Genomic DNA, 12,859 nt, shown 5'->3' on the forward strand with positions numbered 1-12,859 from the left:
TTGTTTGGTTTTAGTTTAGCATCAACGCAGGGCATGGAGCCGCCGATGCTTGGTCGCCGGCGCACACCTGGGTGGTGGGCTCTATGGAGCCGATGTAGGTGTCGGGCCGCAGCAAGATGTGCTCCAGCTGCGTCTTCTTCTGGTAGATCCGCTCCACCGACAGCCGCTTGGAGGGGTCGCCGCCCGCCGTGCCGGCCGGGGCCGTCTTGCCGCCCTCTGCATGTTGCGTGTCGAACACGGTCTACGGAGGTGGTGGGGGGGGAGACGCAGCGCGTTCTCTTAAAGCAGTGGGGAATGTGGCTGGAGGCCCTCACCCTCATCCCCTCAGAGCCACCGGGGGGCAGAGGTGGCTCCGAGTCGCACTCCATGCACGGAGCAACCACGCAACAACAACTCACTGTGTGAGCAACAACAACAACTCACTGTGTGAGCAACAACAACAACTCACTGTGTGAGCAACAACAACAACTCACTGTGTGAGCAGTAACAACAACTCACTGTGTGAGCAACAACTCACTGTGTGGGCAACAACAACAACTCACTGTGTGAGCAACAACAACTCACTGTGTGAGCAACAACAACAACTCACTGTGTGAGCAACAACAACAACTCACTGTGTGAACAACAACTCACTGTGTGAGCAACAACAACTAACTGTGTGAGCAACAACAACTCACTGTGTGAGCAACAACAATTCACTGTGTGAGCAACAACAACAACTCACTGTGTGAGCAACAACAACAACTCACTGTGTGAGCAACAACAACAACTCACTGTGTGAGCAACAACAACTCACTGTGTGAGCAACAACAACTCACTGTGTGAGCAACAACTCACTGTGTGAACAACAACAACTCACTGTGTGAACAACAACAACTCACTGTGTGAGCAACAACAACTCACTGTGTGAACAACAACAACTCACTGTGTGAGCAACAACTCACTGTGTGAGCAACAACAACTGTGTGAGCAACAACAACTCACTGTGTGAGCAACAACAACTCACTGTGTGAGCAACAACAACAACTGTGTGAGCAACAACAACAACTGTGTGAGCAACAACAACAACTCACTGTGTGAGCAACAACAACAACTCACTGTGTGAGCAACAACAACTCACTGTGTGTGCAACAACAACAACTCACTGTGTGAGCAACAACAACAACTCACTGTGTGAGCAACAACAACAACTCACTGTGTGAGCAACAACAACTCACTGTGTGAACAACAACTCACTGTGTGAGCAACAACAACAACTCACTGAGAGCAACAACCACAACTCACTGTGTGAGCAGCAACAACAACTCACTGTGTGAGCAACAACAACAACTCACTGTGTGAGCAACAACAACAACTCACTGTGTGAGCAACAACTCACTGTGTGAGCAACAACAACTCACTGTGTGAGCAACAACAACAACTCACTGTGTGAGCAACAACAACAACTCACTGTGTGAGCAACAACAACAACAACTCACTGTGTGAGCAACAACTCACTGTGTGAGCAACAACAACAACTCACTGTGTGAGCAACAACAACAACTCACTGTGTGAACAATAACAACAACTCACTGTGTGAGCAACAACAACAACAACTCACTGTGTGAGCAGCAACAACATCAGCAGCAACGCCGCCGTGCGTCTTCGCCGCTTCTGCTGCATAGTCAGTCAGTTCTTCATTTAATTAGAGTCCAGTGGTTCTTAACCTTTACCGCAGCCTTGCACCCCACCCCCCCCACTTTGGTTCTCGATCGTAAAAACAAAAATGTCAAATATTCTTAGCTCTTTCGGTAAAGTCACGTTGAAGGGAAACAATAAAATATATATAAAACAATAAAAAAATTCTCACGACGTTTCGACCATAACACAAACGGTCGTCATCAGGTGTGTCGGTTTGCATAAATGTATTTATTTTCAAACGGTGTATTTATTTATTTATAAAAAAAACGTCAGCGCCACGCGCAGCGATTTGACAATTTATTTAGAAGGACGAGTCCATCTATGTTCTGAAAAGAGGAGGGGGGAGATGAAAAATTAATGTATGCTGTCTGAAAGCCACCGTAAGCGTGAACAATCAATTAAGACCTGAAATGGTTTATCAAATCTTTCCAATGATTGCTAAGCCAGAATCCATCTTCTCGGTTGAAATTGTCTCTGTGCTTGTATGTGGATAGCCTCATGAACGAATCTCTCATGGTAGCCAGATGGCTTACAAAAAAAATACATTTATGCAAACCGACACACCTGATGACGACCGTTTGTGTTATGGTCGAAATGTCGTGAGCATTTTTTTATTGGTTTATATATATTTTATTATTTTATTGTTTCCCTTCAACGTGACTTTACCGAAAGAGCTAAGAATATGAATTACTGCAGTCACGAAAGCTTTAAAATAAAAATGTCAAATGTTACAAATGTATGTGATCACGTGGATTTTTTCTCCGAGTCCTCCAGTTTTCCCCTCCACATTTAGAAACATGCGTTCAGATTATTTTGCTGCGCTAAATGTCCAAATGATCGGCCACTTTGTTGAGCTATCATTTGTGGTGGCCAGGTGGCTTCCGAAAAAGTATTTAATACCTCAGTGGGCTTTGCCTGGAAGAGGATGGGCATGGTTTATCTGTATTTGCATGTGTTGTGGGTGATTTATTTACCTTTCTTGTACTTTGCACTGCTATCGTGTTTTTGTAGTGTTTGTTGTTGTCACGTTCTATCGCTACACCCACGGCTGCTTTTCTGTGAACTGCGCTCACCGATTCCCCCACCCACGAGACTTATAATCATTATTAATAGTAAGGATAATAACGTTGAGGACTCGGGTCTATCAGACTCACTTTTTCATCTCATCCATACTTTGTTCAGCCACCACCACACACTGCAGGTCACAACAACACACTCACCTACTCACTCACTCACCCACACAACCACGCACTGTATTTATTTACTCTCTAACCACACTGTAGGTCACCTCACTTCTCTTTCCGATTCTTCCCTCGCACAGCTCCACCTCCGATTGGAATTCCCCCCCCATCATCTCGTTTCCCAAGCTCTCACAATAACCTTGCTTAATTAAAGAAACGCATCGACTCTCATCCGTTACACCTTCAATGGGCGCCGCTTGTTTGCTGGCCGCCCGCTTCGCACGTTTGGGGCCTCTGGGGCCTGCGCTTGCGATCCGCAAACCGTAACGAAAAACGCAAACTGGAGACACTGCATGCCAAGAGAGTCAATTCAGTCACGGGGCAAGGGGGAAAAAAGGTCTCCAGCCTGGCTTTCAGGTCACACAGCCTCCTTCACTGAGGGGGCGAAAGGCGGCACACGAGGGCGGGCATCGCACACGCGCAGTGGCCACGCCGCAACGCCGGAGTTTAATGAAGCAGCCGATGCCGCTGCTGCGCTGGCCCACTCGAGGTCACCTTTCCCCGGCCACTCTTAGAATCTTTCCATCGACGGTGCCGTCATGCGCCCCTTTGAGCCTTAGTTTGTCTCCAGCAAATTCGAATAATTTTAGATAGGGTTCAGCTTGATGGTGCCCATGCCAGGTGTTTCTACTCAGACTCTGGAATCTTAAATACGCATTACTGCGGGACTTTTTGAGTCCAGATGGTTTTCTCCGAACTCTAAGAATGCAACATTTTACCCTGGATTTTGGAAAATTGCGTGCTATACTTTCCATTAATAACTGCAATACGAAATGCTGTCGTATCTCATCGTGGCGACTGCTCAGCTTTTGTCAAAAACTTTTTTTATGCATGTGGAGGCCCGGTGGCTCTGTGGTAGAGTGAGCGGCTCGCAATTGGAAGGTTGCGAGGTCAAATCCTGGTTAGGGGAGGGAGGTGGGGGTCGTGACTCAACCCACCATCCCTCCCTCCGAGGCCGATACGAGTACCACTTTGTGGAAAAAATAAACAAGTTGTTGTCCTATGGATCAATCACCCAGCCAAAGAAATGCAAAATCTCCACCACTGGCCCGTGGCTGTAAACAGGAAATGTGTGTAAACCTCAATGCTCATTTGAGCAGGAAATCATGTTGACATTGATAACGGCAATTCAGGTTTTTACAAAAATATAGGAAAACGAGACATCACCAAAATGAGAATGATACCCACAATGTTCCAAACTTGGCCAACACACACATGTGTATATGTTGGCTTAGTCTTGTTATCAGTCTTTACCATTCATTCTCTTCACATCAGATGGTGTTCAGGCGTAGGTGTCAAAAGCAGAAATAAAATAAAGAGTGAAAAGCCTGGGGGGACAAAGCGCCAACAAGGGGAAGCTGTGACTAGGCCGAGTAATAGGGCTAGAAAGTAGTCAAATTATGGGTAGGAATAGGGACTGATGGGCGAGTTCCGTAACGTGCATGGTCTGGTTGGCTAGTATTTATAGGGTTAGCATTTGGTTAGCTTGGGTGGTTAGGGGCAGGGCTCACATCTGGCTACACTGAGTGCTTAGAGCTGGGGACTAATATCTGGTAGATATTTGTAGTTCGGATGAGAGGAAGTTATGGTGTCCGGTTGGCTAGTGTGGTTAGGTTTAGGCGTCGTTTCCTTATGCAGGACCCTCCTGAAAAAGTGTTATGAGACTCAGTGAGACTTTCCTGGGTAAACAAGTGTAAATAGTATATGTATGGCTAGTGTGGTTAGGGCTAGGGCCTGGTTGGCTAGTGTGGTTAGGGTTAGGGCTCGTGCCCGCCGGGCTGACCGTGTTCGTGAACACAAGGCGGATCTGAAACACGGTAGGACCAACACCTCTGCCGTGGCTGATCATTGTTTTAACGCTGTGGGCACACATTAAATAGATTTCTCCAAGACGAAGGTACTACGCAAACCCACTGGCTATCAACAAAGATTTGTTCATGAAGCCATCCAGATATTTCAACACAGACACAATTTCAACAGAGATGGGTACAAACTGAGCAATCATTGGAAGGACGATAATAACCAGGTAAAGTAATAACTGGCTGTGATGCTTCCATCCTACCTATGTTAGCAGTTATTTCCCACTCTCTGAGTTACATTACCTTGTTAAATGTCTTTACATAAACAGGCTCAATGTCTCACTAACATAGCTGCTGCTCCATTTTTCTCGATGCGGCGGTGGCTCTCGTTGTTTAATAGGCTGTCTCTCATTAACACAGCCGCTGCTGCGGGAGCCGTCTCACATTGACATGCTCATCTCTAATCTCTACCAATACAATGGCTTCTTCAGCACCGTCACTGTGGGGTTACATGAACAGATTGACATGCTAATCTCTAGCAATACAATGGCTTCTTCAGCACCGTAGCCGTGGGGTTACATGAACAGATTGACATGCTAATCTCTAGCAATACAATGGCTTCTTCAGCACCGTAGCCGTGGGGTTACATTAACAGATTGACATGCTAATCTCTAGCAATACAATGGCTTCTTCAGCACCGTCACTGTGGGGTTACATTAACAGATTGACATGCTAATCTCTAGCAATGCAATGGCTTCTTCAGCACCGTCACTGTGGGGTTACATTAACAGATTGAGATGCTAATCTCTACCAATACAATGGCTTCTTCAGCACCGTCACTGTGGGGTTACATTAACACATTGACATGCTAATCTCGAGCCATACAATGGCTTCTTCAGCACTGTAACCGTGGGGTTACATTAACAGATTGACATGCTAATCTCTAGCAACACAATGGCCAAGGTATACCTAGCTCTGCGATCTTACATTTACTTGCTAATTCCATCTCTAGCCCCGCCCACTTACCCTTGGCTTGCACCCATCTCAAAGCTTTATAACCTATGGTTGCAGTAGCTCTCTCGCTATATTTATTCCTGCCTCAGCAGTCCGCCTGCTGTATTTTATTTACCTGAAGACGATTGCTTGTGTTGCGATCTAAACACCGTGATTTTTTTAATTATTATTTTTCTATCTTTGTGACTTTACCGAAAGACCCAAAGAGCATAGTGTAGTTAAGGTTAGGGCCAGCGTCTAGTTGGCTAGTGTAGTAAGGGTTAGGGCTAGTGTCTAGATGGCTAGTGTAGTAAGGGTCAGGGCTAGTGTCTAGTTGGCTAGTGTAGTTAGGGCTAGTGTCTAGTTGGCTAGTGAAGTTAGGGTTAGGGCTAGTGTCTAGTTGGCCAGTGTAGTAAGGGTTAGGGCTAGTGTCTAGATGGCTAGTGTAGTAAGGGTTAGGGCTAGTGTCTAGATGGCTAGTGAAGTTAGGGTTAGGCCTAGCGTCTAGTTGGCTAGTGAAGTTAGGGTTAGGGCTAGTGTCTAGTTGGCTAGTGTAGTAAGGGTTAGGGCTAGTGTCTAGATGGCTAGTGTAGTAAGGGTTAGGGCTAGTGTCTAGATCGCTAGTGAAGTTAGGGTTAGGCCTAGCGTCTAGTTGGCTAGTGAAGTTAGGGTTAGGCCTAGTGTCTAGTTGGCTAGTGTAGTAAAGGTTAGGGCTAGTGTCTAGATGGCTAGTGTAGTAAGGGTTAGGGCTAGTGTCTAGATGGCTAGTGTAGTTAGGGTTAGGGCTAGTGTGTAGTTGGCTAATGCAGTTAGGGTTAGGGCTAGTGTCTAGATGGCTAGTGTAAAGGTTAGGGCTAGTGTCTAGATGGCTAGTGTAAAGGTTAGGGCTAGTGTCTAGTTGGCTAGTGTAGTAAGGGTTAGGGCTAGTGTCTAGTTGGCTAGTGTAGTAAGGGATAGGGCTAGTGTCTAGATGGCAAGTGTAGTAAGGGTTAGGGCTAGTGTCTAGATGGCTAGTCTAGTTAGGGTTAGGGCTAGTGTCTAGATGGCTAGTGTAGTTAGGGTTATGGCTAGTGTCTAGTTGGCTAGTGTAGTGTCAGGGCTAGTGTCTAGTTGGCTAGTGTGGTTAGGGCTAGTGTCTAGATGGCTAGTGTAGTAAGGGTTAGGGCTAGTGTCTAGTTGGCTAGTGTAGTTAGGGTTAGGGCTAGTGTCTAGTTGGCTAGTGTGGCTAGGGTTAGGGCTAGTGTCTAGATGGCTAGTGTAGTTAGGGTTAGGGCTAGTGTCTAGTTGGCTAGTGTGGCTAGGGTTAGGGCTAGTGTCTAGATGGCTAGTGTAGTTAGGGTTAGGGCTAGTGTCTAGATGGCTAGTGTAGTTAGGGTTAGGGCTAGTGTCTAGTTGGCTAGTGGAGTAAGGGTTAGGGCTAGTGTCTAGATGGCTAGTGTAGTAAGGGTTAGGGCTAGTGTCTAGTTGGCTAGTGTAGTTAGGGTTAGGGCTAGTGTCTAGATGGCTAGTGTAGTTAGGGTTAGGGCTAGTGTCTAGTTGGTTAGTGTAGGAACGGTTAGGGCTAGTGTCTAGTTGGTTAGTGTAGTTAGGGTTAGGGCTAGTGTCTAGATGGCTAGTGTAGTTAGGGTTAGGGCTAGTGTATAGATGGCTAGTGTAGTAAGGGTTAGGGCTAGTGTCTAGTTGGCTAGTGTAGTAAGGGTTGGGGCTAAAGGTCTGCTTGGATAGTGTAGTAAGGGTTAGAGGAAGTGCTTGTGTCTGCTTGGCTGTGTACTGACGGAAATGCTAACGAGGCTGCGACAGGAATTAAGCGGTCTCCCTCATGATAAGAACCTTCAGTTTTAAGTCTGCCAACCACTGGCACACTGACAGTGATTATTAAGACGACACCAGTCGGTGGTCATGGCCACATACGAATATAAAATAGATCAAGTCACGGCTAAATCACATGACCTTTGTGTGGCCACCCACACTCTGGAATCTCTCCACCTGTCCCCGCCCCCTGTGAAAACAGACCCTGCTCCATGTATGTACGTATGTTGAACTATTTCGCACCATACATAGCCAACCGTGCTAATTGGAGGCCCAGAGTATGCATGTTTAATACTCTTTGGTTTTATTCGGTAAAGTCACGTAGGTAAAATAAACTAAAACAATTAAATCACGACGTTTCAGAGGCAACACAAGCTTCCGTCTTCAGGTGGAAGTCACAGCAGAATATCTGTGTCAAGTGCACAGTTCCGAGACGACTTGGATTATATATAGGTCAGGGGGGGGGGGGGAAGGAGCTAGAAAGGAACGTGGGCGGGTGGGAGGGCTGAATTAAGCCGCCTTTTGTTAAACTGCAGGCGGCTGAATTCAGCCCTCCCACCCGCCCAGGTTCCTTTCTGGCTCCTCCCCCCCCTGACCAATATATAATCCAAGTCGTCTCGGAACTGTGCACTTGACACAGATATTCTGCTGTGACTGTTCCACCTGAAGACGGACGCTAGTGTTGCCTCCGAAACGTCGTGATTTAATTGTTTTCTTTTCTTTTATTTTACCTACGTGACTTTACCGAATAAAACCAAAGAGTATGAATCCTTGCAGTCACGAAAGCTTCAAATGTAGAATTATGCATGTTTAACTTATTTCGCACCGTACATAGCCAACTATGATTAATCAAAGGTAAGCTCACTTCTGCCTGCTTTCTCCTCCTCCTCTCTGCCTCCATTCCATCCGCTCTCATCCCCAACATCTTGACCCAATCATTCCTTCTCCCCCTCCTCTCCTTCCCGCCTTACCGTGGTGTACCACCAGTGAAGAGTTGTATTAAGATACAAAACATTATCAGCCACGTTTATTTATACCACAGAGGATGACAACATTATGACAATGGCATACAATAGCGATAGCAATGCTATATTACGACGTCACCTACGGGGATAACGATGTGCCTTTACGCACGCATCAACGAGTAGTGATGTACAGTTGATGACGTCGACACTGTCCACTATGACAGGAACTACAATTTAACACATACGCTTCCGTGACTAATCTGGATGTCGCCTGATGATGCTAGTTGTAGTAACTGGCGAAACCTTGTACTCGGAACTGTAAATGTTGTGGGTTTTACGCTCCTACACATCGGTGTGATGTACTTGTAACGAATTGGCACTTTTTGTTTACGTGACAAACTTTACAAATTGGCTGTGTCGTGTGGTGGCGGGTTTAACGACACATTTATATTTACGCGATATAATTCAAAAACATCTATTAAGGAATTACAATGTCAATGATGTGTGAATTCTGTGATGATGGTGAGCTATAGTGTATGTGATGAGAGCAACATCATTGTTACAGGATTGTGGTTGATGATGATGTCTGGCGTGATGCTGATGGTTATAGGCGATGATGTTACACTCGACAGACACTGGCAGTGATCGAGTTGAATGTGGGTTGTTAGAGCGTGATCAGTTACGTAATGTGTATGACATCAAATACAACGACTGCAGTGAAGAAGGCCATGGCCCGAAACGTCACCGATTATTTTTTCGATTTGAGGCCACGGTGTTACTGAAGGCGTTTTCATGGCAGTGAGATGAACTGAATATTAACTAAATTATGTATTAATTTAAGTACACATTACCATATTTTTCTTCAGAAACTGATTTAAGTGTAACATTTTGATTTAAAGCTTTCGTGACTGCAGTGACTTTACCGAAAGAGCTAAGAATATTATTTAAGTGTTTTGAAGAAGGGACATTGCCCGAAACGTCCCCTGTTATATACTTTATCTTTTTAGGCCACAGTGTTATTTACGAAGTGTTGAGTTGTTCTTTCGTACATTCCCGTATAATTTTACATCTGTTATATGGATGCAATGTGAATATTACCAATAATGGCGACACCACTTTCTATAACATAGCTTGTTTAGTATGTTGATAGAGACACCAATGTTCAGACGAACTATTGACAGTTACAAGATTTATCAGGCAATCGTTTGCGTATATTTTGCCACTAATTTATACAGACTATTAAAAGCAAGCTGAATATCAGCTATCAATCGAATTAAATCGCCCATGAATTGAATAGGTTTTTGATGATACCTCTATAGATTACACGATAAATTATATAGATTTAGGCACTATCAATACCGTGTCATTCCCCAATGATGAGGTCAATCAGTAAAGCTAGAGACTGCACACTATCGACGAGGCACTTAAAGGATATTTATGACTCAATCATAGTCAACTGATGTCTGATGCCTGGTTTGCTATCCATTTGTTAACTGGAGCAGGCGCCTTTATTTCAAACCATTTAGATACTCACTCCAAATCAATGTTTGCTCGCAAAGATGAGCGGAGAACGAGTGCGTCCTTTATTCATGTTGGATAAATCCACGCTGGATAGAGAAATTGAACTTTTAAAGGAAATAAGCCACGTGCGGTGGGCTCGTTCCAATCACAGTCACAATCAAGAAGCGACCGTGAAATCAGCTACGTGTGACCATATTCCATCCCATCAGACGAGTATAATCAGGCGCATTAAAACTCGCATTTGTTAAAAACCTACGATGAGCACGGTTGGCTACGTACGGTGCGAAAGAAGTTCAACATACATAACACCGCCGCTTTAAAATAATATGTACGTACAAGCAGGCGTTTCGGGCAATGACCCTTCTCCAGAATAACAATTCGTTTTGGAAAATGAAAAACCAACAACGCACCTTATTCAATAACCTTTTGATTTTAACAAAAAGTCGAGATAAATTATCCTACTTAATTATCCTGCTCAATGGAAGCCCAGTGCTGAAAATAATCAGCGCGGCAGTCAAAGGCAACGTTTTTCAACTGCAGCCCATGTTTTTTTTAGTCGATGCTTGGAATACGAGAGGGCCATTCAAGATTCACAGTCCGGCGTTGGCCTATGAAGTCGGGTCAAATGAGCCCCACGAACCCGCACGGCGTGGCAACCGGGGGACCACAAATTGGCGCTTTCGTTGCATGTACAGGTACGCAGCCATCTATCTGCTGACTATCGAATCAGCTTGACCAGGACTCATCGTTGGCCTAGTCAGTCCATCGAAGTATCACGAAACAAGGTAAAGAGGTAAGAGGCTGAAAGCATGCGATTGGTCGGTCGTGCACACTTACACGTGAACATTTACACAACAGAAGGCCCCAACAGACTGTAGGGGCAAGCTCTGTGAGCGAGTTAGGGCCTGTGAAGGCCGGTACGGTACACATATGGGCTGGGTGGCCAGCACCACGCCCGGCCGCCTTTGTCTCCCTAAGTGGGGATGTTTACACACCTCACCAGGTACTCATTTTAGGCTGAGTCGACCTAGGGGAAGGCCCAGGACCGGTTCAGATCAGGCGTCACCGGTGTTAGCGGGAATCGAACTCGGGTTGCCGGGTTCGTAGCGCGAACCGCCAACACACAAGAGCCATCAGCTCACAACAATACACTTTGACGAAACATCAACACTTAAAGACACTGCAGTATACAACAACAACCACACACATTCATACTCCAGGGGTGGACAGAGGCTACTCGGCATCTGCATGCTATCGAATAATCGACTATCGCTATACTGTACACAACGTCGCTCAACGCTTATCCAATACTCGGATTGTGCAGGTTACGAGTATTCGAGACTATCGATTCTCGTCATGGATGTTTGGTTGAGGCCCACGTTAATGACACGGGGCAGATTTGCGTGTGTTGTTAAGGCTTCGAACCACCGGCGACTTGAACAATTATCGCATTACGAGCAGACATTGTCTAAGAATTAACGTTGTTTGGCTGCGTCGGGTGGGTGGTTGGGGACGATCTTGACAACGCCAACACTTTTATTTTCTACAACAGTACACAGTTTGTAACGAGTCGCAAAACATCGGACGCGATCAACCTTTGAACCCCCTGCACGGTTAAACGAATATCGATTAACAATCGGAATTCGTCTGCGATCGCCGTGGCGTTTGATGAAATCGATGATCCGACACTCACCACCCACTTGAGTCCCGCGTCGCCGTTGCTCTTCGACATCTCGCCCCGCTCGTCTTTATCACCCCGCTCGTCTTTATCGCCTCGCGTGCGTCCGTCCGTGCGTGCGTCCGTCACAATAATTACACAAAGAATAAAACGGCGTCGAACCTATACGCCTCGACGAAAACGGACGGGAACGACGACGATAACAACAACAAAACCCCCCCCCCACCACTAAAACAATGCTATTGTTTGACGCGCTGCAAAGAAGGGCACATAGCCCCCGAAACGTCGCCGATCTTGAACGCTCCTTTTAGTCTCGGCACACAAGAGGCCGTACCACCACCACCCCACCACCACCCCGCGATGCGCGATCGACGGACGGGGCGGAATTTCCCTCAGCGCGGCGAGCTGATAAAAAAAAATTGTTTGTTTGTTTGCAAATTTTAAAAAAAAATTCTTCACCCCGGTTCGGCTTAAGTTTTAATCGCGACTCGTCCAATCGACAAAATCGCGGCGAGAACAAAGCGGGGAGAGGGTTGGATGAGGAAGGGAATGGGGGCGGGCGGGCAGGCGGGCGGGGGGGTAGGCAAGCCGCGACGTCGCGGGAAGCTTGCCCCGGCTGAGGCGAGAGGCCGCCGCCGAGTCGCCGGGGGGGTCTCGGCCGAAAAGCGAGGGCCAGAGCCAGGGCCGCCGCCGCCGCCTCCTCCGCCGCCTCCCCCTCACGCAGAGACGCGCGCGCTACTACAGCAGCGAAAGTTGTTTAATTTTAAAAAGCTATAATCGTACACAAAATAATAATAAACGTGACTGGGAAAGGAGGAGGGGGGGTGTTGTTTGATTTGGCAGAGGGGGTGGAGGGGGGGAAGAGAGAGAATTTTTTTTGTTTTGTTTTAATCCGCGGGACGGAGTCGAGGCCGCGCGGGGCTGAGACTCGGCGCCGCTGGCGGGAGCCAATCGCGGCGCCGCTTGAGTGCGCGCGCCGCGCTCGGCGAGCCAATCGCCGAGACGTTTGCTGGTCGCCCGCGCGCGCCAGGGTCACGTGGGGCTCGGCTGTGCGAGATGAGTTTACCCACGAGGCACTGCGGCACTGACCCCCCCCCCCACCGTCATTGACCCCCCCCACTCTCGCTGGCCCCCGCCCCTCTAGGGCCCCCCACTCTCACTGGCTCCTCCCAG

At 47.0% G+C, this 12,859-nt stretch overlaps 1 protein-coding gene across 1 annotated transcript in view; it reads right to left on the reverse strand.

Moving 5' to 3' along the window:
• Positions 1-12,641, reverse strand: part of LOC116954775 (DNA topoisomerase 2-alpha-like) — a 59,066-nt gene extending 46,425 nt beyond the window's left edge. The window contains exons 1-2 of the mRNA XM_032975561.2: positions 11,702-12,641; positions 68-241 (exon numbers count right to left, since the gene is read on the reverse strand). Of these exons, the coding sequence (XP_032831452.1) occupies positions 68-241; positions 11,702-11,740 (213 nt within the window). The 5' untranslated portion in view covers positions 11,741-12,641. The remainder of the gene's footprint in view (positions 1-67; positions 242-11,701) is intronic.
• Between the last annotated feature and the right edge of the window lie 218 nt (positions 12,642-12,859).

This window comes from Petromyzon marinus, chromosome 56 (assembly GCF_048934315.1).
Source record: "Petromyzon marinus isolate PM22_M1 ecotype Great Lakes invasive population chromosome 56, UKy_Petmar_22M1.pri1.0, whole genome shotgun sequence".
Taxonomy (NCBI): domain Eukaryota; kingdom Metazoa; phylum Chordata; class Hyperoartia; order Petromyzontiformes; family Petromyzontidae; genus Petromyzon; species Petromyzon marinus.